At 41.2% G+C, this 27,144-nt stretch overlaps 1 protein-coding gene across 1 annotated transcript in view; it reads right to left on the minus strand.

The window, feature by feature from the left end:
• Positions 1-27,144, minus strand: part of Hydin (HYDIN axonemal central pair apparatus protein) — a 397,410-nt gene that overhangs the window by 33,883 nt on the left and 336,383 nt on the right. Inside the window, exons 58-72 of the mRNA XM_074055707.1 lie at positions 26,120-26,237; positions 24,086-24,290; positions 22,971-23,206; positions 20,910-21,061; positions 20,632-20,821; positions 17,143-17,245; positions 16,626-16,913; positions 14,961-15,103; positions 12,431-12,649; positions 9,778-9,938; positions 6,049-6,146; positions 4,606-4,804; positions 3,301-3,513; positions 2,768-2,906; positions 707-872 (exon numbers count right to left, since the gene is read on the minus strand). Of these exons, the coding sequence (XP_073911808.1) occupies positions 707-872; positions 2,768-2,906; positions 3,301-3,513; positions 4,606-4,804; positions 6,049-6,146; positions 9,778-9,938; positions 12,431-12,649; positions 14,961-15,103; positions 16,626-16,913; positions 17,143-17,245; positions 20,632-20,821; positions 20,910-21,061; positions 22,971-23,206; positions 24,086-24,290; positions 26,120-26,237 (2,630 nt within the window). The remainder of the gene's footprint in view (positions 1-706; positions 873-2,767; positions 2,907-3,300; positions 3,514-4,605; positions 4,805-6,048; positions 6,147-9,777; positions 9,939-12,430; positions 12,650-14,960; positions 15,104-16,625; positions 16,914-17,142; positions 17,246-20,631; positions 20,822-20,909; positions 21,062-22,970; positions 23,207-24,085; positions 24,291-26,119; positions 26,238-27,144) is intronic.

The raw sequence follows: 27,144 nt of genomic DNA on the forward strand, positions 1-27,144 counted from the left end.
ATGTAAATACCATGAGGAGGACTTTGAGCTTTATCTGTTTTTTTTTCTTTTTGTGGTACTGAGGTTGAACTCAGGGCCTTGGTACTTGCCAGGAAAGTGTTCTACTACTTGAGTCATGCCCTCAGTCCTGTGCTTTATCCCAAAAGCATTCTCAGCCCAGAGAAGAGCAACTGGGCTAGACTAGGCTCTCAATAATGATTTTTTAACTCAATGAATCATATAAGGATGGTAGAGATATGAGATGAAAAAGCAAACAAATACAGCCTACAATCCGGGAAGTGGGGGGGCACATGGAGATGGTTGGGGTTGACAAGAGGCTCTGAAAATGAACAGTCAATGCAAGCCCTCAAGGAATCTATTTAGTAAGATCTTTAATAAGGCTCCTGAGTTTCCTTAGATTGTTAGTATGTGGATTGTTATTTGATGAAAATTAGATTTAAAGATAAATATTTTACAGCTTTCTGTCAAGAAGTTTTTGTTTGTTTTGTTTTTATACTGCTAGGGATTGAACCGAGGGCCTTGCATATCCTAGGCATGCATTCTACCCCTGAACTACATCCTTTTGTGGCTTTCTGAAAAGTGAAAGAGGCCCTCTGACATGTTTCTTGAAGGCACTGGATGTTCTCCACACAAGTCTGCTCCTGGAGCTCTTGGTAACCTTACCCAGGTCATGCCAACTAAATACAAACCAATGGGGCAGCTTTACCAATGAGGAGAGAACTGAAGTTGAGGTGTGACTTGTCCAGAGAGACGAGAGGGTCAGTGGTTTTTCCCACCAGTAAGAAGGGGACTGAGATATTGTGTTCGGGGATCAAGAAAGTCCATAATGCTTCTGTAATATCCAGGTGGGAAGGTGTGAACTGGAACACAATCTAAGAAGAAAATTTGGAAGAGGGTTATGAAAGGCATTTCTGTTTTCCTACTCCTTGTGCCCTTGGAGACTTGTCAGCACTAAAGTCACAACAGCTGACATCCCCAGGTTATTGCTACCTTTCTACAGACTCTGAAGGCATGTAGGTATGGCTGTATCAGCAGCATCAACATGTTTTTCCTGCCCACTGTACTTTAAGATAGTCTATCCTATTCATTGCCTCTGATGGTTAAGCTGTTGTACTCTGCCTTTGGATGTCATGATCGTAACCACAGTGGGCTGGACTGATGAGATGGAACTCCCTCCCTCACCCAAACACAATCCATATGCTTGTTAACAGCCTGGAACACAGCCCAACTCAACATGGTTAGCAGGGCAACTAGATTTCCCTCTCCGAAGTGGCTGTCTGGCAGTGGAACTGATGGTACAAGATGCCCTGAGGGTGACCTTGGCCAAGGAATGCTATAGTTTCATTTGCTAAATGAAGTTACAAAGCAATGGAAACAAATAAAAAAGGAATAAAATAGTTAGGGGGGAGAGAGAGAGAGAGAGAGAGAGAGAGAGAGAGAGAGAGAGAGAGAAGAAGGGAGGGACGGAGGGAGGGAGGGAGGGAGGGAGGGAGGGAGAGAGATAGAGCTCTCAGAAGCTGAAAGACTTGTAATGAAAATTCAGTATCAAAAGCTATACCAGTTCCTTTTTTCTTTGAGTTGACTTGAGTCTCTTTGCAGTTAACTAGTCAGAACTGAATGGAAGACCAATGAAATGTGGTCAGAATGCAAAAAAACAGGTCCATGTCAATGACAGGATGATGCATGGGAAGTTTTCTGGAAATGTGTCACTCCTCCATGACACCACTGTCCCACAAAGACCAGCATGACCTTAGATGATGCATTCTGCAGCTTGCCTCTCTAGAAATGGGGCAGATTTTTGATACATTTCTGAGATGTAGTGGAGGCCACATCCAACTAGGACAATGCTTATGGTGGTCCCAGCTCTTGGATTCCATCACATTAAACTAGACGGCTAGTGTACTGACAATATGCAGAGGACAAAACCAAATGTAGAGTCTACAAATATCTATAATTTGGCCTGGGAAGTGTTAACAAATATTGAACTAGCTACTTAGATGTAGAATAGGGGGATTTGCATAGAAATGTGGAATTTTGGTTTCTCCAGAAAAGTTTGGGAGAATAAGCCACCTGGATTCTATTGTCTGTGTGGTGATCATCCTCCAGAGAAGAGCTCGGGCCTGCAGGCCTTAGTGCTCAGCATTTTCTATCATTGTCCTGTTGGCCTGCTTCGTTCATTTGGGTGACCTTCCTGAAGACATGTGAGTTCATAATTTTTGTTTCATGGACTTATTTCTACCTCTAAGAATCTCTGCAGAACTTATTGGACATGGAGCCCATAGATTTGTTTTGGTCAGCAAGTTCATATGTAAGTCTGACCTGCTCCCTGGTATCACTGTGGAAACATTTAGGACTAAGCCATAGGACATGATTCCACTTTTGTCTTTTACCCTTTGGCCTGACCAAGTACCTACACATTAGTGTTTGTTTGGCCCCTTGAACAAATATAACTCTTTGATTCCTGCTATTGTCTGAGACCTGGAGTTCTCAGATATTTGTGTTTAGTTTCCCTTTGCTGCTAGAATATTCTTCGTTTTTAAAACTGCAAATGCTAAAGCTCTCACTTTCTCTATGGCCAGCCAAAAGAGCCCAGGTCTGTCTTGGTCATCAGGATTTCCTGATGCGCATAGTAGCCACCTGAGAAACACTTGTTGATTGATGTGTCCTTAAGTAGCTCTCACTAACATCTACTCTCTCCACACACTTGTTATGTAAAGGTGGCTAGAGTGGCCCATGCCTGACTTGAGTGGTCCCCATGTACACATACTTCAGCTTTCTTTTCAGGATGGATGAAGCCTTTTTCTGTAAGGCATGAGAAGACTGGAGGGTTCTGGAGACTTTCAGTTTCTTCAGAGATCCAGCAGAAGGAGTAGGTGCTACTGGTTGGGTTCAGGATTGTAAAGGTCCTGGCCAAAGGGGAAAAATTGACAGCAGGAAGTGAAGAAGGTGACTGAGAATTAAAACTTTCCCAGATCCTGATCCTAGCTCAGTCTCTCACTGGGAACCCAAACTGTTCTGAGCATTGTAGAAATGAAAATGCATTGGATTTGTGATTCAGAGTATGGTTAGTGTTCTGGCCTTTGGAGTAAAAATGCTTCCAAGGTCACATCTGTCCCCAGGATGCACTATGGTCAAGATAGTGGTCAGGTATTATATCTTTATATATACCCAAATTTCCCCACTGTCAAAACTATGGAAACAGAAGTCAGCTTCCTTTATGTGACAGTTCTCTAATGCCAAACTTCTAAAACTCAGGTTAACCCTCAAGATATCAAGTCTGCTTCTGGACAGACAACTCACCGGAGATTCTTTCCTCCTATGCCCACACTGATGAACTCAATCACCCGGGTGTTTGAATCCAGAGGCCCTATGCCAGACCCTTGGAGTTCTGGGTTACGCCGATGACCACTGATGTAGTCTGATTCTTTCAGGTCAAAATGGCAGAAGGGCAAGATGCTCCGGCCTTTTGCTACCAGGACTGGACATTGCTGTCCAGGTGGCAGGTTAGGAATCCTGAGAGGAGAAGGTTGTTTTTATTTAGTTTTATTTTATAATCTTTTGTTGCTTTCTTGGTTGGTTGGAAATAATCATAATTATTTTCACTAGAATGTGATCTCTGTGGGAGCAGAGAGTGAGTTTGTCTTGGTCAACAGCACCACCTTGGTGCCTTGGCTAGTACATGGTACATGTTAGATATTCATTAATTAATTGTTAAATGGATGAATGGGCTGAGTATGCAGAACCTGGATTTGGGTTCCTTCTGTGTATCTAAGTATGGCCATAAGCTACTTCTTCCATGAGTGGTAAGAAAATCTTCCTGCTATAAAATGAGCAAACTTCCCTCTGGGACCTCTGAAAAGACATTTAGTGGACTAGAAAAAAGAACCTTGAAATCCTAAAAAAAAGTGTCCTTAGCTCCATGGAGGTGAGTGAATGTGAGAAGATCCTCAGTTGAGATTATGCTGAAGTGATTCCTGTGTGGGATGGATCTCTGTGGTGTGACTGAAAGGGCCCCAGGAGACTCTGACAGTTCACATACGTCCCTGTCACTCTAGTCACTCCTGGAAGTGGGTACCACAATAGGCACTTTCATTGTCAGGGCACCATGTATTCCTCACTACTATGTACCAGGTCTACCAACTCCATACCCCCTCCCACCATCTAGTGTTCACTGTGACAGGCACTGTTCTAAGCTCTTCTCTTAAATTAACTCATTTAATTTTCCCTGCAACTCTACAAGTTGGGTATTGTTATTGGCATTTTGTATATGAAAAAATTGAGTTTCAGAGAAGGTACAAGAAAGTTTGCCCCAATTCTTGCTTGCCTAGGGACTAGAAGTCACTTGGCTGCCAATTCTTCTATTGGTCAGTGGAATCCTATATGTGGCCAGGAAGGGGAAAGCATCTGGAGAGGTCGATAAGCAGAACAAAGACCAAATTCTCCAGAACTGGCCTTTTTCAATCTTACAAATGGAAAAGTAGCAGTTTGGGGTTATGGAGGGGCCTATGGTTGGAAAGAATGGAGGCAGTGGTGGGATGGAAGAGGAGATGAGCTGCAGAACTTCACCCCTGCAAAGTTGGAGGATCTGGAGAGCATGTTTCTTACTGGCATAAAAGATTGCACTCGAAGTCTCCAATGTCCAGTGGGGAGAATTTCACTTTGAGCTTCTGAGTCTTCCCCACAGGCACGATGCCTGAGGAGGGCTCCACAGAAAATGGCAATGGGGAACCTTCACTCCAGTGGTCCATGCCGCTGTCCAAGGTGCTGCCCGTGCCCTGACTAAGCTGATCTTTTACAGTAGAACCTGGAGGCAGATGGAAAGTGGGTGAATTCTGTCGTTGCAGTGAGAGGAAAGGTGGGAGGTAGCCCACTCACAAGTCCTTAGGGACCCTCTGTGAGTAATTTTTTGTTAGTAAATTTTTATTGGGGGTCTCTTCTTGGATGCAGGAATTATTTATAAGGGCATTTTAAAGTATCCAAGCACATGACAATTTAAACATTGTAAAAATTTTTGTTGATTTTTAAATAAAATGTTAGAAAACATCACTAATATTATACTTACCCTTTATTATTTCAAGACTTTATTGCACCATACATTAACAATTATTTTAAACATTTTATGTCTGCTTGAGAAGAGCATGCATTCTATAATTCTTAGACATGGACCTTTTTTTTTTTTTGACGTACTGAGGTTTGAACTCAGGGCCTACATCTTGAGCAACTCTACCAGCTCTTTTCTGTGAATGGTTTTTTTGAGATCTCACGAACTATTTTCCCCAGGTGACTTCGAACCACAATCCTCCTAACCGCTCCCTCCTGAGTAGCTAGCACTATAGGCGTGACCCACCGGTGCCTGGCAGACATGACCTTTGTTGTCCAGCAGGAATACTTAACCTTGGGCAAGGAATCAGGTCATATCTTATAGGCAACTCATGAAAATATTTCTGTTAATTCTATAATATTTTCAACTTTGTTTTCTTTTAGTTCATGGGAGTGGGTTAAGAAGGTATCTGTGGATCTTCTGTCCTAGAATAATGGGACATGAACAATAATAGGTTAGAATTATTGTTCTTAAATACTGGTTTACAACATGGGGACCCATGGATAATGGCTCATTTGAAATTGAAATAACAACGAATAATGTATTTGCCTACCAGGTGTTGAGTCCTTTTACAGTATTTCATATTTATCAATTGCAAACTTGAGCATGGGTGTGTATTTTCCTTGGAAAATGGGTCATAGCTTTCATCAGTTTTTCTAAGGGTTCTATAATCTCCCTGAAGATTAAGAATACAATGTTCCTAGTGGGATCTGTGAGATGAGGCATTGGTTTAGTGGGGGTTCAGGGTTTGGAATCCAGGAGGAAAGAGGTTAGTTCTTTAGTCTCTCAGGCCCATGTGGGTCTGCAAATGCCAAGAAGCCCTTGCTGTGCTTTTCCCTAACTATTTAGGAGGTTGTCTAAGCAGGGCGAGTTTCTCTAAGAACAAGGCGTTTCCGCTAACTGGTGACTCAGGTCAGGTCCTGGGTTTTGCCTGCCATGACATTTACCTTGGTTTTCTGGCATGGCAAAGCTGACTGACTTTGAGGTATCTTCTGTGATCCAGTTGAATTCTAGCTGCACATGACCTGAATTAACCAGGTCAAGCCTGTGAATGAATCAGGAATAAATTTCAGAAATGTGCTACAAGTAATTTTTGTCCTGCTCTAATATCATCTATACTGTTTCTTAAAGGCAAGTCACTTCATTTTTAAATATTTTTTATGGTTGAATTATATTTCCTTGCATATCTCTACATATTTCTATATATCTAAGTCACATTTTTCTTTTTTTTTTTTTTTTTTTAGTCACATTTTTCTTTATCCAGTCTTCTGCCAGTAGACACCTAGGCTGATTCCATGTCTTGGTTATAGTGAATAGTACATGAATAAGCACAGGAGTGCAAGCATCTCTTTGATATGCCGATTTCATTTCCTTTGGATGCACACCCAGAAGTGAGAGAGGTGGATCATATGGTAGATATGTTTTTAGTTTTTTGAGGAACCTCCATACTGTTCTCCATAATTCTGTCTTTTGCAGCAAAATGGATGGAACTGGAAATGAGCAGTGAAATGAGCCAGACATGGAAAGGCAGTTATCACATGTTCTCTCTTAAATATGGAAACTAAAAAGTTCATTTCAAAGTAGCAGAGGATAGAATAGTGATTATTAGAGGTTGGAGAGGGCAAGGGGGAAGGCAAAGAGGGGCTGGCTAACAGGTGTCAAAATAGACTTGCAGAGGAAGAATAAGGCCTAGTGTTCTACGGCTCAGTAGAGTGACAGTAGTTTACAACAATCTATTTTATACTTATGGAGAACTAGAAGAGGAGAGTTTGAAGACTCCACACACAAAGGAATGATAAGGAAATAAAAATGCTAATTATTTTGATTATTACACACCACATACATGTATGGGACTATCACATTATACCCTATAAATATGTATCATTATTACATATTAACTAAAAAGAAACTATGCAAAGAGAAGATTAAAAAATAAACAAAAGTTTTTGAGACAGGGACTTACTAGGTAGGCTGGACTCAAACTCAAGATCCTCTTGTCTCAGCCTCCCAAGTGCTGGGATTACAGGCATGTGCCACCATACCCCAAAAATATTAAAAAATATTTTTGTGGTACTGGGATTTAAACTCAGGGCCTCACAAGTGTGAGGAAAATGCTAGGAAAGTACTCTACCACTTGAGTCATGCTCCCAGCCTTTTTTGTTTTTAGTTATTTTTCAGGTAGGGTCATGTGTTTTTTGCCTAGGCTATTCTGGACCATGAGCCTCCTATTTATGACTCTTGAGATTACAGATGCATATTACTACACCTAGCCTTTTTGTTGAAATGGTGTCTCACTAGCTTTTTGCCTGAGCTAGCCTCTAACTGTGACCTTCTGGATCTTTGCCTCCTGAGTAGCTTGAAATACAGGTGTGAGCCATGGCACCCAGCACAAATATTTCTTCCTAAAATACATAAAATATATACATGGATATTAAAAATAAAATAATGCATAGGGTGTGATGGTTCATGCCTGTAATTTCAGCTACTTGGGAGGTGGATGTAGCAAGATCGTGGTCAGAGGCCAGCCTGGGAAAAAGTTAGTGAGACCCTACCTGAAAAACAAACTAAAAGCAAAAGGATTGAGGGCATGGCTTAAGTGGTAGAGTGCTTGCCTAGCAATTTTGAGGCCCTGGGTTCAATTCCCAGTACCACACAAAAATATAGAAATAAAATTAATGCAACTGCTCAGCCTTTAAAATTGTTTTGCAAACCACTAACACTATATGCACTGAACTCTCACCATGCATCATGGTAATTCTGAAAAATTCCCATGGGAGGAGATACAAAGCCTAGTTCACACAGTAGAACCTTCCTTAAGAGCAATTTCCACAGGTTCTCCCATCCTGACTCACCTCCCACCAGAAACAATGTCCCTGTGACCAGAAGCCATTTGACTATTCCTTGCAGTGACTTCTCTGACTGAGACACAGACTTGGATTTTAGTTGCTCTGAACTCAAATTCTAAATCGGCAGAGACTTTTCTTGCCTTAAAGTTTCCTGATCTAAATATCAGAGAGAGAGAAGCATTTTCTGGAATTGCTATTAAATTTGATCACAGTCCACAGGAAGATAAGGCTTTGAAACAAGAAAATGATGGTGTTAGAGAAATAAAATACACCTGCTCTTCTTGGTCTTAGGGTAGTGGGAGGGATCAGGCATTTAAATGGGGAGTAAATCTAGGGTGGGAAGCAGAGATCAGATTTCCATTTTCTAATCTAGGTTGACTATGCAGGTATGTCTGAAGTGAAGCACTTTGGACACAGGGGCATTCTGTTTAGTGTGTGAATTTATGAACATTGGTCTTTATCCTAAAGATAATGCTTATAAAGTCAAGAAATTTCAGTGGCAAAAATAAGAAGAGTTCTTGATTTAGATCTGGGGTTGGCAAACACTTTATAATCGGTCAGAGAGTAGGCTTTTTGGCACTGTGTGCCACATGGTCTGCAGCAACTACTCAACTCTGCTTTTGTAGTGTGAAAGCAGCCATATATAGTTCATAAATGAATGGCCATGGTTGTGTACCAGCAAAACTTTCTGTACAAAAACAGACCATGGGCCATAGTTTTAGGTGAAATGGCTACCAACAGGTCCCACTTTCTGCATTCTATCTTTTGGTCCTTTAATAATTCCAGAGGTCATTTAAAGTGCAATAAATGTGGAATGATTTAAGTGAGTTAATTACTGATTTGAACAAAGGAGAAATGCCAATGGTTGTTTTTGTTTTTGTATATGTTGCTCTCTCCACTGAGAAGGATATTTATTCCCACTTCTTCACCTGTCTGCCTTCTATCTGTCCTTCAAAATTCAGCTGGAAAGCTTCCCCAGCGTGCCATCTCTCCCACATCTTGATCATTAGTCTTTAGGTGTCTTGCTGCATGCACATGACACCATGCTACAACTGACAACTCACCTGTTTCTATCCATTCTCTCACCCCAGTTCTATACTGCATGCTCTCAGAGGTCAGGGCCTATGCCATTCTTGGATCCCTGCATCTAAGTGTGGGTGAAGGGTTAGCATAATATTTTCTCCTCCTCAAAAACAAATTTGACTCTGAATTAACTTTCAAGTTCTGTATCCTTGGAAATCTGATAAAGGAGAAAGGTCAGCTGTATTATTAAGCAATGCTGTTTGGAGTAAAAATGACCTTGAATTGGTAAATCTCAAGTAGACTAGGAAGAACTGTGTTTATCTGAAGAAAAGCTCTCTGAGTGTGGTGATGCTTGGAAGTGGGCATATTCCCTTCAGGAATCCTAGAAGCTATCTAGGATTCCATCTGTGGCTTCTGTTGGAAATAGAGCTTCTCAGCTAAGATGAGCCCTACACCCACTTGTGTGGGTATAGTTTGAGTGTCATCGGAGGGGCCAGTAAGAATAGTTCCAGGGTGGCTGTATAGATTGTGGTAGGAACTAGCCCCACTAAAGTGGACTGCCTTATGTCACATTTTCCTGGTAGACTGCTTCCTGGTCTATATCTTGATTTCACATGTTAACTTCAGTAGTCTTGAGGGTCTGAATGTTTCATTGGACTTCAGATGGTACTCTGGTGCATACTACACAGATATAATTCTTAGTATAAGCTGTCATAGACACTGAATAAATGTTTAAATGACTGAGTGAGTGAATGATGGAGTGAAAGAATTTCTCTAACTACTATTGTGAGGCTTTTGATGACTTACTCAAACACTCGGGTCTGGTAAACCAGTGTTTCCTTAAAGCACACATCACGTGTTTGGCACTGGTACGAAGCGTAATCCACATTGGCACTGATCTGAAGCCGAAGGTCTTGGTAGTTTTCTTCTAGGACCGAATGGGCAGGTTCAGGATCTGTCTCTGTCACCTGTAACAAAGGTAACTGTGTCCTCAGCAACGCAAGGCCTGCTCCCTCACAGGAATAATGGGAGGAAAGCACGGTACTTTATTCTATCCATGCAAATTAAGTTCTCTAAGAAGTGATTAAGGAAAACCTTCAGTAACTCATAGGATGAAAAAGGAAGAAATAACAAAAAATTACTGAGAGAATTAGGACCTCATAGGCATGAGTCTGATGGTACCCAAAAAAGGTACAGGAAAGAGAATCATAAAGGAACAGATATTAGTGGAACAGAAACCAAATTTAAAATGGAGAGGATCAGCAAAAATTGTTTATCTGAAAAGATTTTACAAACTTTTAGTGAGACTGATCAAGAACAAGAGAGAAAATGCAAATAACCAGTATCATAAATAAAAAGGGGGTATCACTACCAACCCTACAGATTCAAAAAGATGATGACAAAATATTGTAAATGATTTTTGAAAATACATATGAAAGCTTAGTTGAAGAGAAAATTCCTAGAAGAATAATTTAATAAAATTCACACAAGAACAAATAAAAACCCTGAGAAATTCTGTCACTATTAAAGAAACTGAACAGTAGTAAAAGCAAAAAATCTTAAAGAAAAAACTGAAGAGCCACATTCCTACAAAGAAACTGGATACTGTCACGCCTTAAAGAAGACCTAAATAAATAGATACACCTTGTTAATGGGAAGGACAAATAAATACCACAAAACTGTCAATACTTTCTAAACTGACTGATAGCTACAATCCAATCTCAATCAAGTTTTCATCAGAATTTTCCATGGTTCTTGATAAATGGATTCCAAAGTTGTATATCTATATTATATCTCTATCTCTATCTATCTATCTATCTATACAACAAAAGAGCAAGAATGACTAAAACATTTCAGAACAAAATGGCATAGAGGAGGGATACCAAGGTTGAAATAATGAAGTTACAGAAATTAAGGAAGTGTGAAGCTGGCATAGGGATAAAGAAATTGGCAGTGTAACAGAATAGAGAGACCAGAAAGTGACCTAGACAAATATGAAATTTAAATATATGACAATAGAGTCTTGGAAGATCACTAGAGACCAGAGGACTAAACAAAGGGATTTGTCAAGACTAGTTTTCTAGATTAAAAATATGAAATCAAGCTGAGTGCTGGTGGCTCATGTCTGTAATCCTAGCTATTAAGGAGGCAGAGATCAGGAGGATCATGGTTCGAAGCCAGCTTGGGCAAATAGTTCTCAAGACCCTATCTCAGGGGGCAGGGAGAAGCCATCACAACAAAAGAGTTGGCAGAGTGGATCAAGTGGTAAGGGTGCCTGCCTAGCAAGCATAAGGCCTTGAGTTCAAACCCCAGTGCCGCCAAAAATAAATAAAAATATTTATCTTCAAAAAAATATGAAATTGAGTCCTTGCCCCATACATCATAAAATCCAGATGGGCCAAGGGCTTAAATATCAAAAGCAAAGCTCTTAAAAAATATAGAGATAAATATCTTTAAGGGAGGGGAAGTGTTTTAGAAATAAGAGATAAGAAGTAATAAATATAAAAGAAGAGACTAATAAATTTGACTACATTAAAATTAAGAACATTTTTTTATTCATCAAAACAAATTAAAGAAAATAAAAGGTAAGCTAGGAATTCTGTGAGTATATATGATGACAAATAATACAAGAGTTTATGAGAAGTAAAATAACTCATAGAGTCAAGAGTTTATGAGAAGTAAAATAACTCATAGAGTAAGAGCCATAATTGAAATTGGCATGAAAAGGCATTCACGTAAGAGGTGACTTGCATGGCTAAAAATCACTTGATGAGACACACAACCTTATTGGTGATTAGGAAAATGCAAGTTAGGCCCATAATGATACTATTTCCCACTCATTCAAAGGATAAAAATAAAAATGTCTGACAATACCAAGTATTGGAGAAGATAGGAATTCATAAGATCTCTTTGCTGTAAGAGTAGAAACTGGTACAGCTACTTTGGAAAATACCTTCGCATTGTCTTGAAAGGTGAACATTCACATATCCTGTGACTTAGCAATTCCACTTCTAGGAATATAAACTCTTGCAAATGAACACCATGTGATACGGACACTAATACTCATAGCAACACCCCAAAATAACTTTTAAAAGAAGAAGAGGCAAATAATGGAATTGCATACAGAGTGAAATGGATACACATGGATTCACAATATTGTTGTATTGTTCCACATCCAACAATACGAATGACCACAAATAACAACCCTTAAAACTAAGTGTTAGTTCAAAACTAAAGCAAAACTATATGCCTTTTAGAATGCATAGGTTAATAAAGAACAAAAACCAAAAAAATCAAAGGAATGAACTAGACAAGATTCCAGGAGGAAGGCGGAGAGATGGAATGGGCAGAACCTTCTCTGTTTTCCATGAAAGAAGAAAATGATGAGACATTGAACTTGAGAGTAGTAGACATCGAAGTATGGTAATTTGGGTCAGATTTGCTTGATGTCCCTACTTACCTTTCTTTTTGTAGTCAAAGTCCCAGGTGTAGTTCTAGGTGCATCTACCCACTTGACTGTGCGCATGCGGTCATCCCAGTCAGGGACCTGGTCTACAGGGAGTTGGAGCATGATCCTGGAGAGTTTGCACTTGACCCCAATCTTTTTCAGGTTGATGGGCATGTCTGACTTCACAGTTGCCACTATGTCCTTGGCACAGCCAGGGTGGAGGTGGCCCACCTAGGGAAGAGTCTGGTGTTAGTACTTTTGGGATTTCAGTCTTAAGACTTGATACCTGATGCTGTCATTCTAGAGAAGGTGCGGAGTCACAAGTTTTGGCAAAAATTTGTATCATTCAAGCTGGTATAGTAGATTGACTTAAATATGTTCAAAAGATTTTTAGACATATAATCATAATAATGAGAGCAACCAGTATTTATCAAACTGTTATTCCTTCAGGCATTATTATAAACCCTTATGCAAGTCTACTAATTCCCATAATAATCCTATAAGGCACATCTATTATTCCCATTTTATAGACAATGAACTATGTACATCACTTAAGGTCATAAATATTTTAAGATCTGGGTTCAAATCAGGAAGTTTGGCTCCAAATGCCACATACAACCATACTTAATCAATATAATGCATATGAAAAGGGAGAGAGGAATATAGTATTCTAGCAGTTCCAGAATATGATCTAGTGACCTTAGAGTGCCCAAGATATTTTCAAGGGGTCCATGAGGACAAAACTATTTCATCACAATACAAAGATGTTATTTGACTTTTTTTTTGTTATTTGACTTTTTGACTCTCATTTTGAGTGTACAATGGAGCTTTCTAGAGGTTACATGATATCACATCAGATATAATGCAAGAGAAGATATGCGATCCATATGACTTTTATTAAGCCAGATATTAAAGAGATCTATAAAAATGTAAAATAGCCAAGCATGGTGGCACATAGCTATAATCCTAGTACTTGGGAGGCTGAGGGAGGAGGATTGTGAGTTCAAGGCCAACCTGGGCTACACAAGGGAACCGTGTCTCAAAACAAAAGTAAAATAACTGCTCTCATTCAATTTTTGAAAAATATATCCATTTTCATAAAAATATTGTAATTATATTAATATGTAGTGTGTTTATTATTGTATTTTAAAATGAATAAACATGTTTCAAAATTTCTGTTTTAGTTTCTAATATATTAAATATTAGACATAATCTATGTAAGATTCTTTGGGGGGGTCTCAATAATGCTTAAGGGTATGAAGGAGTCCTGAAACAGAAAAATTTTGGGATTGGTGAAGTATACCAGACACATGGGAAATCCAATTTTGTCTTCAGAATAAAATCATTTATGAGTTATCATCCATAAAGGCACACGTACATAACTCATATATGTATCATATTTGTGACAGTCCTATCATGTTTCTGACAGATAAAACACTCTCCTTCCTCTGGCCAATGAAGGGAGAAGTTTGGTATTTCCCAAGGCATATGCATGTATGTGTATGTATGGGTGTGTATGTATGCAAATGCATCATAAGAAGCTTATCTCTGCCTTCTTTGAATAACCCTTTGCTAATATAGATAATGTCCCAAATTAGATTACCCTATTAGGTTTTACTGTGTCTGTTTCCTCATAGGTCAAATGCAGCCTTTACCTTATAGGGTTGCTATGAGGATTACATCGATTAACCAAGGTCATGGAATTGGGTCTGGCGTATAGTACATGCTCAGTTTGGGTAGTAGATTTGGGCATACTGGTGTTGGAATATGTCCGGAATATTAAGATGAACTCTACATCCTTCCAGAAAGCAATAATTATTCCTGATAGCACTCAAAGATTTAAAGGTGACAAAGTAGGGTCCCCAACCCTCCTGGCTCTGTCCCTATAGGGTTCTATGCTTGGACAGAGCTGGAGGCTGTGTGCAAATAGAGCAGAAGGCAGTGGGTATATCTGGTGTCCCAGTATCCCATTGACCAGAGGCAAGGATCTGCTACAATGACCTCCTGAGTCTTGTTCAAGGTTGAAAGCTTTGGTGAGTAATTCACAAAATATATATTGCATGATGCTAAAAGAAGGGGTTAGAAAATTCCAGGAAAAACAGCAACTAGGTTTTAATGTGCCAAGGAGTACTAGGACTCTTTAAAAGAAAGATGTAACTTGCAACATTTTCTAAACTCAGTTGTCCTTAGGATCTACACCCACTTTAGCTTTTGGTAAACTACTTCTGAAGGATTAATGCTCTAAGGAACACACACATAGAGGGACACAGGTCCACACCCTGAAATAGGAAGATTGAGAGCTGTATTCATCCACTCAGGCCTTCACAGAAGTCCTCAACTTCGGCCTAGCAACAGTCTCGACTGACTGCATTCTCTGTTCTTCCCTTCTTACACTAAGGGTACTAGGTCTGAGTGTGGGATGGTTACTGGGTTATTCCCCAGTTTGAGGCACCTATCCCATTCCATGTATTCATGGGAACAGGCTAACAATCAGATTAAGGTTGGGAAGGAATCCAGAATACAGTGTATGACTTTCACTTACCTGTGGGGAGAAAGAAATTGTAGCTAAAAGGGGCCATTCAAACCGCACCACATTTGTTTTGCTGTGATTAGTGATTGTGAAACTGACATTATAGGTCTTTCCAATGTGGCAGTACCCAAACTGGATGTGGTCCACCAGAGCAGCTAGGGATTAGAAACAAAAGACTGGTAAGTCCTCTCTAGCCTCCTTGAAGGGCCTGCCTCCTTGAGGAGGCAGAACCTGGTAGATAGTGGGTGTCACTCCCACGCAACCCTTCCCTTCTTGAATGGTTATATTTGAAAAACCTGGAATTCCTGGATAGCAAGATACTCCATCAAGAGACTATACCCATTCACCTACCCATTCATCTATCCATCTGTCCATCTATCTATCCGTCACCCACCCACTTTGGGCCTCACTTCCATTTGTAAAAGAGAAAATGTAAATGACCCAAGCATTGTATGCACATATGAATAATAAAAAAGATGTAGATTTCCAAACTCATTTGTTTGGTGAGACAATCCAATCAAAGGTTAGATCACCAGATAAAATAAAGGAGTCCCTGGTAAATTTGAATTATAGATAAACAATGGGTAATTTTTAGGATAAGCTTGTTTTAAGCAATATTTGGGGGGCATATTTATACTAAAATTATCCATAGTTTACTGAAATTTAAATTTACATGGGACTCCTGCATTCTGATTTGCTAAGTCTGGCAACCCTATAATAAATAGGTACGACATTTGATTTTTGAACTTGGGTTACTGCTGGCTCTTGTTTGATCCCTGACAAGAAAGATGTCAACATGTAGCTGCAATAGAGGTAAAACACCAATTATGTAAGGAGTGTTGATTTCAACCCATGTTGTATAGACTATCTAATCATACATTCCAGGACTGTAATTAAACTCCTGGGAAAACTTTGAGGCTGTGTTTACAATTCACTCTATAGCAATCAGTCACAGTTAGGGTGTTTCACAGTTGCTTTTTTTGTAATAACGATGAAGTAAGTTTTTTCCTACCGTAAAGAATATGGTCATTAAATGGAAGTTTCATTGCTTGAGAGACTTCAGAACAACACAACTTAAATTTTAATATACACACGAATCACCTGGGGATCTGTTTAAAATGCAATAGGTTTGGGTCTGAAATTCCCATTTCTAACAAGCTCCCAGGGGATGCTGACGTTGTAGATTCCCAGGCTGTTTACTGAGTAGCAAGGCCATTGGAGAATGATGGCACAAATAGATGCCCTCTCTAATGAGATCAGGCCACCATTTCTTTTAGAATGCCTAGGATATGTATTTGTTTCATATGAAATAGACAATGCCAGCACAAGGCAGCTATAAGAGACAGGAAAGAACTAGAAGGAGGTGTTCATTCACTTATCAGCCTAAGTGGAATATGAATGTCAAACCAGAAACTCCCTAAAAGCAAACTTTCTTATTAATCCTTGCAACTCCAGGGCTCAGATTAGTACCTGGCATGCACACACTCTGTAAGTGTTCACTTGAGTGAATCCACAAAAGGACAGAGGCAGTGACTGAGTCAGGCATGAAGGAGCACACAGTAAGTGCAGATTCACTCTTAAATTCTCAGGAAGCGACACTTGTTACTTACATTTCACTCTTACTTAAAATGACCCAAGAGCCAATAGTTGTTGACACCTTGCTGCTGCTTATCCTACCTGCCACCAAGTTTTCCACAGCATTTTCCTCAGCAATCTCTATGACCTCTGAGATATCTGAGGCCTCCTGGCTGGTGGAAACTGCCAGCCCATGGATGTTGTCCAAGGTGATGTCGTCCTTGTAGCCTTCTCCCACTAAGTGGATGATGGTCTCCTCATACTGGTTGTTGATCACTGACAAGTGGATGATGCCTGTCATCCTCCCAACCTTCTGGGGGTGAAAAAAGACGTCAAATTCAGCTATGTCTCCAGGAGTAACAACCAGGGAGGCCGTGTGGGCTTTTTTTGCTGCAAAGAGAAGGGAGGGGATATGAATTAGAACCAGTTTAAAGAACTATAACTCCATAAAGATCCTGGTTGAAGGGAAAGCAGTTCTATTGTGGGAAAGAGCTTTGACTAGAGGCTACTGGTGATGAGACTGGCATCTAACTGGCTGGGTCCTGAGAGGTCACCAACAAACCAGCTACTGAGATCTATGGCCCTCTAGAGACTTCTGCCCCCCCAACCCCAAACTCACCTTTCTCATTTGGTTTAGTTTCCTCTGTGATGTAGATATAGGAGGTTGTGGGCCTCCCTTCCAGGGAGAAGACTCCTGGTTGGTCCCTCAGGTCCACATGCAACTAGCAGAAGGAAAGGGGTGAGTATTGAGATTACAAGCTTCTCATGAATTTTGAGTCTGGGGTTTGATATTGTGCTGTGTTTGGGGCAGAACCTCCCCAAAATCATTGTGCCTACTATTCACTTTTTTGAGTTTCTTATTAAGAGAGATATAATAAATATTAAACCTGGATAGGATAAAAGAAAAATCAGTCAGGTCAGCCCTTCTTTATTATCTGAGTTAGAAATGGAAGGTTCAAAGAGTATAGGTGACCTTCCAGATCACAAAGCTAGACATTGTCAAAACAGGGTTGCCACTGTCTCTGTCTATAACAGAGTCTATGCCAGACTAATAGAATAGAAAAGAATGTTCATAATTTTAGGATGACTTGCATTAATATGAATTCCTAAAAGTTAGCATCTCCTAGGTATTATACATTTGTTGTCTAGTGTCATAGTGGGAATCCTGCCAAAATAAAGAAGTTGTTTCTAGTCCATGGGAAGGAAGATAAGACAAAGCTATATATTTAATATTAGGTATGAGAAAATACCTAAATATGAGACATTTTTAGGAGATAGTAATTCTGACATTATTACGAACAAGATTGACTACTATAAAAATGTGGCATGAAGAAGGAAGAAATAGTGACATCACATAGAAAGTTTCTTAGATAAGAGATTGTATATTTGGAAATAATATTAATAAATCTATTTTTAAAATATTAACATAAAAGATCTAAATAGATGAGTGGGGATCTTCCATGTTGCTCCTGGAAGAAAGTCTAAATACTCTAAAAGTAGAAATTCTCCCCAAATAATTCATAGACCTCCCAATGAGATTTATTAGGGACATTATAAAAATGATTCTAAAGTTCATCTGTGAGATTAATATGGAAAACTTGTTAAGAAAAATTATAAAAACAGTGGGTAGGCAGAAACTCACTAAATTACATGGTAGAACATTTCATAAAGCCATAATAATGGAAACAACAGGTAATGATAAAGTAGACAAAGTGAACGCAAAGCAATCAAAATGCTAGACTAAATATATAAAAAAATCCTAAAAGCATCACAGAGCTACAACAGTAATGAAAAGTACCAGATCAAGACCTGTGAGAGATAGGGCTGGTGAGATCCAACAATCCCACTTGAGAGCATGCTCCCAATGACTTACGGATCTGCCACCAGGTCCCACCTCTTAAAGATCCCCAACACCTCCCACTACCACCACACTGGGGACCAAATCTTCACATATGGACATTTGAGGAGCACTCATTGAACCATAGCAACAGTCAAAAGAAACTATGCAGGATGAAGTCCAGAGAAAAATGAAGGAAAATATGAATGAAAGAAATAGAGGATATGGAAGGCCTTCAACACATTTAATTGCCATATGAGAAGGAGAGATGAGAGCAAATTCTTAGCCATGTCTAAGAATTTTCCAAAGTCAATTTGACATCGGTCTATAGAACCAAGAAGTCTGGTGAATTCCAAGAAGGATAAATTAAAAGAAATCAATTCCTTACACGTATCATAGTGAAACACAAAAAAACCAAATACAATGGGAAAATATTAAAGGCAATCAGAAGAAAAAGACTGTCTTAGAAGAACATTTTAAAGTCACAGCTGGTCTTTCAGTAGTCACAATAAAAGTCAGAACACATGGGGAAAATAGCTCACATTTGCTGAAAGAAAGCAACTGCCAAACCAGTTAGCACAAACACATTAAAATGAAGGAGAAATAGATTTTCAAATAAAAATGAAGAGAACTCACCACAGCATACCCATATAAGGAAACACAAAGAATATTCTTCAGTCAGTAGGAAGAGGATCCTCAGATGGAAAACTGGAGGTGCAGGAATGAACAGCAATAAAAATGACAATATGGGTGGCTGGGTTATTGGGGCAGCCCTGTAATTTCAGCTACTCAGGAGGCAGAGATAGGAGGATTGAGGTTCAAGGCAAAAGTTACTGAGACCCTATTCAAAAGCAAACCAGGCAAAGGGTTGCATGACTATAGTCCCAGATATGGGGGAAGCAGAAGTAAGAGGATCACAGTCCAAGGCTGGCCTGAGCAAAAGCTTGAGACCTTATCTGAAAAAGACTGGGGGTGTGGCTCAAATGGCAGAATGCTTGCCCAGCAAGCACAAGACCCTGAATTCAATTACCATAATATAAAACAAAAACAAACAAACAAACAAACAGCAGGTGCATGTGTAAATCTAAATGAGCCTGAGCTGTAAAAGAGCAATAAGAACAACAGTAGTAGTGCCTTGCAGGTTTTAACGCACATGTAGAATCCAAGCCCTCCATACTCTATTTTTAATCTCCCATTGCTCTTCTGCTTGTATCTTCTGCTGTCACAAAGCTGGTGGTAACTAGTCCCCATGAGCCCCGATGCTTTTGGTTTCTGTGTCTTTGCAGTTCTCTGTCTATTGCAATGCTCACTTCCTAAAACCTTCCTATCCTTAAAGCCCCATTCCAATGTCATTATAGTGGATTTTCTTTTATCCCCTGGATGTAGGCAGATCATTTTCAAAAGTCCTACAGTCCTTTGTATGATGATTAACACAAGTTATTATTTTTTTGTAAAATAAACACAAATTTAATCACCGAACCAAAGTTTCTTTAGATATTGCATCTCTTACCCCGAATGAAGTTTTCGTCTGTTTTTGTACTATCCACATTACAAATATGATATTCATTACAGAAAAAGTAAAAAAATAAAGAAGACACTAGTGTGCCCAATCCTATCCACTCAGACTTAGTGCAGGTCACTGCATACTACCTTGTGCAGTTATTGTTAGTGCTCTGTGTAATCTGCTTTCCTACATTCCACAAGGGCAGAAAACATGCCAGATTCCCTTCTGTATGCCCCATGTCTCACACACAGGTTAATGCTTGAACACCATCAAAGGAGTCCTTGTACATTGGGGATGGCAGAGACCCCAAAGTCTGAAGTGTAACTTCTGAATGATGCTTCTCTTTCTACTTGCTATGGTTTGGTTATAAAATGTCTTCCCCAAATGCACATGTACTGAAGGCTTAGTTTCCAGCCGGTGGCACTATTTTGGGAGGTTATGGAAACTTCAGGGGGTGGGGCATAGCTGGAGGAAGTAGGAAGTAGGTCACTCCTGGGATAGGCATGTCCTCAGGGCTGTATCTTGTCCCAGGCCCCTCTCTGTTCTCTTTGCTTCCAGTGTGCTGTGAGTTGAGAAGCTTATGCTGCCATGATGGTCTGCCTCACCACAGGCCCAGAATCAAGGAAGTCAAGGACTATAGATGGAAACCTCTGAAACCATGAGCTAAAATAAACCTTACCCTCTTAAGATGTTTATGTCAATTATTTCACCACAGTGATACAACATCTAACTGACACTCCACCCCATGCTTCACCCTCAAGTATTACCTGGGCAGGGATGGTGCCATTGTTCTTGAGGATGAGAGGCAGTTTCTCTGAATGACCAAGCAGAAGCCTCTTGAAGAGGAGCAAGGGGTTTCCAAATTGGTTGTAGAGAGTTGGCCGCACGACAGTCACTCGAGGGAGGGTCCCCTCACCAAAGATATCAAACACAAGGCCTCGGCTCCTGGCTAGGTTGCTGCAGGGAACAGGAAGATCAAGGCCTGTGAACCTGGCCTAGCAGGAATGACTTCCCATATGGTGTGGCTGAGGGAGCAGAGTGGTACCTGGGCAAGCCATCCAAGGTGGCCTCAAAGACACACTGGTAGGTCTGCATGGTCTGTGGGGTGAAGAACACTGTAGCAAAGGCGTGTGAGCGACTGGCAATGCACATCTTGTTGGGTTCCACGTCAAAGATGTCAGTGATGCGGGCAATAGCCTGGTGAAGGGAGCAATACCAGAGGGTGTTAACTACTTTGCATTTCCTCCAAGGCTTGCTGCTTATCTCTCTTGCCCTGTTGTGAACTCACCCTTCTCCAAGATGTGGTAGACAAGCTAAATGGCCTGCAGAGTCATGGGCCCAGCTAGGAGCATCCTAGAGTCTGTGGGACTCACCACTAAGCAATATTTGGCTGTATTTGGCTAGACCATGAACTTTGACTCAAATAGACAAACCAAGCCAGTCAGCAAGATATTCTCCCTGTCAACTAAGTAAAGATACTCAAAGATTGTTGCTGGTTGCTAAATGTGGAGCTGAGCTGGGAACTGGTAGAGCTGCATATATGAGGAAACCAGACTAGAGAAGGGAGCAAAGGAAACAACCTGAGTGAGAGAGACATGTGGCCTCTCAAAGACGAATGGAGTACTGCTGATCCTCTGAAGGGTGGATTTAGGTGCCAGTTCCAATCCTTAAGAGTTACAGTACCACAATGTGTTCTGACCTGTATCTGAGGTCCCTGACTCATTGCCGTGTATCTTGTGTTGTTTGGGATAATCTGAGTGGGTTTTTGCTCCTTTTAAGCCTTGGCTAGTCTACCCTCTGACAGTACTTCATGTGTTCCCATCCAGAGGCAGTGTTTGGGGACCCTTGGCATGGTTGTGAAAGGATTTGCATTCTCATGGGAAACAGGTGGGATACAAGATTAATTATTCCCTCTTGTTCTTCAGCTGAGGGCATTAGGATTTCTTTGCACTTTCCAAGGGATTCCTGTTTAGTCTGCAAATTTGGAAGGAGGAGAACATGTCTGCAAATCCTCAGTGAGAAACTTTCTTTAGAAATCAGGTTTGCTAATTTTTTAAAAATGCTTTTAGTAAGGAATAGGGAGATACCCTTAGTATTCCAAATAGGGTCAGAGAATAATGAATGGATGTTATCAGGGCCTGAGGGAAGTCATGAAAAGGACTAGATGATCTCCTTAACCCTATCTCCCTGAGCTGAGAATACACACACTGTAGCTCTAGGTGGAGATCACCCTTGAGGACTTCCTTACCCCCATCACCCTCCCTACTTTCACCAGCTCTGGGGCATGAGGGCCACTTGGGCCCAGATCCACCTTCAGAAAGAGAACTGGTAAGGCTAGCCAGGATTTGTAGAACATTTTCTTGGAAACTAGGGGTGACAGAAACCCATCAATTAAGTCCTTCCTAACTCTGACCTAAATTTTCTGTTCCACTCTGAGAAAAATGGTCTAAGTCTGATCTAACGCAGACAGAGAGAGAGACAGAGAGAGAGAGAGAGAGAGAGAGAGAGATTGAGAGAGAGAGAAAGGTAGTTTCAAGTCTAGCAGATCCTGAGATGGGAGGGAATTATTTACTCGAACATGGATGAAGCTTGGTTGTCAGCCTAGCTGTATGTTCCAAGGCTATGGGACCTGAGAAGAATTTAGCTTTTCTAAGCCTCAGTTTCCCTAATAACAAAGTCTGAGGGTTGTGAAGGTGAGACAAGGGAATAAGTGTAAACTGTTAAGCACAATGCCTGTCATATTAGAGGGGCTCAATAAATTCTCAACATTTCACCTTATCCTTGAAGTCTGACACCCTCTCTGACCAGAGAATGTGAACTTGAGGCAGGCCTGTTTGAAGGTGGTGCTCATCTTAGGCTTATTTCTCAATGCCTTTTCTATTTTAGCACAGTGAGTGTTGGATGAATGGGTTGTTCATGAGGGTGTATTAGTTTATCACAGAGATACCCAGAGAAGATATCCACTGGGGGACAAAGAGGTGGTCCTTGGTCTAGGGGAAGTTGTCCTGTGACCTCAAAGAACTTCCAGAAAGGCCTGAGACCAGATAATCCCTACGCAGGTACAGAGGTTCCAGAGCTTGGACTAGAGGCAGTTGGAGCCTCTTACCTTATTGGAGATGGGCTTAACTACAAGGTTGACATCACAGGCAATCTTTCCCATATTGCTGATCTTGAACCGAGCCTTGGCCTGATGGCCCACCAGGACATTGCAGAAGATGAACTTGTTATCGTCCTCCACAAACAGCCCCCCACTCTCTATGGTTGGCAGGACATGGTACAGGTTGAGGCTGGTACAGATCTGGTGCTCTTCAAATATCAAGACATTGTTGTCAATCACAAAGGCTGGGGAGTGGAGGAAAGATGGTTAGGCCAGGCCTGGTTGCCAGATTTCTGCTCACTGTCATTTCTAATTTGGACATTTGGATTCTGACAAAAGAGAACCACAGAGTTACATGAAGGAAAATCCATACAAAGGATGTGAGTGATAGGACAAATTCTATTGTTTCCTTCTTTTGTACTATGCTTGATGCTTGCCACATCTCTACCACTTGAGCCACATCTCCAGCCAAATGGAGACAGAGGCCAAGCTCTTTGTTTTTTTTTTTTTTTTAGGTGGCACTGTGGTTTGAACTCAAGATTTACCTGCTTGCTAAGCAGCTAAGCAGACACTGCTTGCCACATCTCAGCCAGCCTTTTCCTGCCAATGGCAAGGAGGGATGAGATAGAGGTGTGGGGTGGGCTAAGGAGGGAGGAGGCAATTGGTTCACTTTGTTTCACGACTCTAGGAAACCTATAAGCCAAAGCAAGAGAAGTTCTCTCTGTGTTTTATCTGAGCTTTTGCTGGGTTAAAATTTAAGCATGTTCAATTACCTAGTATTTCTCTGTGCATATGTTACTCATAGGGAATGACCCAAGCATAAACAGAGTTGGTGTTCCTCAGTCCTGGGATACATCCTATGTCACCATGATGCTCAGAAAACACCAGTCATCTGAGAGTCCACGACAATACTGAGAAAGGCTGGGGGTTTGAATTGGAGAGGTATAAGTGGTGTAAGGGCTTTAAGAAGAAAAAAAGGCTGAAAACACTAGAGGAAATTCTAAGACCGGAAAAGAAGAAGCCCAGCCTTGTCTGCTGGACATCTTTAGAGGAATTTGCCTGAGAGGGAGGAGTGGGGCAGGCCCAAGTCTTTTAGGGTTGTTGTCCAATCAGGGTGGCAGTACCTGGTAGACATGCTTCGGCCAGCAGGGTGTAAGGAATTCCGGCAGGATGTTCTTTAGGATCTCGGTCAGAGATATCAATGGCTAAAAGCTCTTCACACCTTCCCACTGGGTCAGCCACACAGTCAACGGTGATGACTTGCTGTCCTCCAGAAGGGATGGATCCAAACCCAGGGTACACAGTGAACATGCCATGGGAGAAGCGGGCCTGCAGGACAAGGGTGGGAGGCATGGAGCAGATGGAAGCAGGATGGGTGACAGAATCTGAGATCTTTCCCCAGAGCCATGAGATGGTGAAGTGTGTGTATGTGTGGGAAGACAGGACCTCTTCCCCACAGGCACTCTCTAGGTCCCACCCCTTTCCTCCTGGATGGATAGGGAGCCTGGGGGGTTCCTCATGGATGGGTTCTCAGTGCTTCCTTCCTTTTCTGCACATTCCTTCTGCCTGGTCATGATTGAACTGAGGGCTTCAGGAAACAGATGATCTCTACATCAGATAACACATACCTAAGGGAGATCTTGAAGCAGAGGAGTGCAATTTTGGAGTAGTGGCTGAGATTATGGGCTTTTGAGTCAGATACTCCTGGGTTAGCGTCCCATCCCTGCTATATATTAATTACTTGACCTTGGACAAATGACTTTTCTGGATCTATTTTATTTATCTATTTAATGAGACAAGAGCTCCTAACCCCAGAGATCACTGGAGGCTTAAATGAAAGAATATGTGAGAAGCACCTAGTGTAGCATCTGGTATAGAATTAGTGCAGGACGTTAGTATAGGAGGAGCCCCCCCGATGTTCCAAGGGTCCCCAGATCATCCCCTCCCATGCATAGTTCTCAGGATAAATGTAGTGTGTGCTGAGAATGCAGTGTCCTGAGGTAAGGGGTTGTTGTTTTAGATAGAGCAGACTTTGTCAGCCTCCGTTGAAGACGATGTCATGCAATGCTCTCGCTCAAAGACCCCAGTTTCTCCAAGGGTATAAAACCCAGTTTGGAGTGGTTTTGAGAACTCTCAACAGCATTATAAAGTGGGGGTGTGCCCAGATGAGATGCCCTGGGCAACTTTCTTGAGTCTTGGGGGACAGGATTCTAGCTTCTGTTGGTTCTTTTGGCCTTTCTGTGAGCGATGCTTTGCATGGCTTGCTGTGTAAATGAATATCCCGTCTCACTGCATTCTTTCTGTGGTAGCTGGGTCTGTGCAGAACCTCCTGTTAGATCTAGGAACCTTAGAGGAAACTGGTGAGGTGGCTCCAGCCATGCCAATGCATAGTATCAGTGAGTCGCTCAGAATTGTCTCTGGGGATTGATAACTGGTGCACAGTGTTCCCCTCCGATGGACACTGACCCCAGGGCCAGTCTTCTGTTTTAGTGCTAGTGTGCACTCCTCTGCTCTTGGGACCTCCTCTCCTCTGCTAGCACAATGGTTGAATGGTTGGTGGAGATGTTGTTCTTGATTGGCTGACTTTCATTCAAATTTTGCTCCTTTTTCCCTCGCAGATGTAGTCCTCCCACTGGTCCATGCCTGCACCTCCACAAAATCCCTTTAGGTGTGTTCTACAGTAATTCTGCATTAGGAAGTGATTTATTCTGATAATTCTCAGCATAAACTCTAGATTCTTTAGGATATCACGAACTTCCCTAATTCTTATCATGACTCTATAGGTGCTGGACCAGCTGGCACACTATACTCCTTTAGATTGGTTACATGGTGCCTGTGAGGATGAGCCCCCTAGTGTGGTGAAGAGTGACTGCACATCCATTCTTGGAGGATGCTATTGACCTAACTCTGTCACTATCTACATCCCTAATATGCCAGGAGCTGTATCAGGTACTGGGGACTCCCAGATAAGCTATCCAGATAGAGAAGGACTTCTCTACAGGTTTGTTTTTTATAAACAAATGATCCATCCATCTTTCTTCCTTCCTTCCTTCTTTCCTTCCTTCCTTCTTCCCTCTTCCCTCCCTCCCTCTCTCCCTCTCTCCCTCCCTTTTGAGACAGGCCTTGTTGGGTCTCTGTGAGTAAGGAAGGGCACTTACCTGGTTTGTGATGCTTAGTTCTTTCTGGGTTGTGTCCGAGAATTTGGCTGCTTTAGCAGCACCAGATTTGTAGAAGCTTTCACTTTCCCGAGTTCTCCCATGTCTAGCGTGGGTAGTTCTGATCGAAGAAGCAAGAGCACACCCTCAGGTTTTGGTGGTGACATTAGACACCACTTGTCTGTCTGTGTATTCCTTTCTCCTAAGCATGGGGAGAGGGGGTCCTTCTTTGCCCAAAAGGGTATCACATTGGCACAGTTAACTTGGTTCTCACTGACAAATCTTATTGAATGATTATAAGGAAACTGAGCAGTAATTTCACTTATTCATAAGGATATTGAAAATTAATTGCAATGTAAATGCAGTAATGAAAATTAGTGCTATGGTTTGGATAAGTATCCCCCAAAAGCCTATATATTAAAGACTTGACTTCTAAGGTAGCACTGTTGTGAGGGCCTTGGATCATTGGAGGGTGCCCTCCAAGAGGATTGTGGGATCCCAGCCCCTTCATCTTCCTCTCTCTTTTGCTTCCTGGTCTGAGGGGAACAGTTTTGCTCTGCCTTGTGCCCTCCTCATGTAGTACAGCCTTGCTATAGGCCCAAAGCCACAGCTTCACAAACTGATCCTGGACTAGAACCTCCAAAACGGTGAGGCAAAATAACTATTTTCTCTTTAAACTTGACTATCTGAGGCATTTTTAATAGTTATGGAAAGCTGACTGACAAAAAAGATTAGGGCTGGCAGAGTGTCTCAAGTGGTAGAGCATGAGGCCCTAGTTCAAACACTAGTACTGCCAAATAAAAAAAACCCCAAAGAATAGCTTTAAAATTTTTATTAGCATAAATTAATTATATAAAGGGGTTTCTTTGTGATATTTATAACATGCAGATAATGTACTTGATTAAATTAGCCCCATCAATATTTTTCTTAACTTCCTTCCCTCTTCCTTCCTCCTTTTAAACAGTTCTTGGCAGGTTTAATTTTGCTATAAAAAGAATAATTTAAAAATTTTTATTTGAGTTCACTGG

The sequence above is a fragment of the Castor canadensis genome, chromosome 15 (genome assembly GCF_047511655.1).
Source record: "Castor canadensis chromosome 15, mCasCan1.hap1v2, whole genome shotgun sequence".
Lineage (NCBI taxonomy): Eukaryota > Metazoa > Chordata > Mammalia > Rodentia > Castoridae > Castor > Castor canadensis.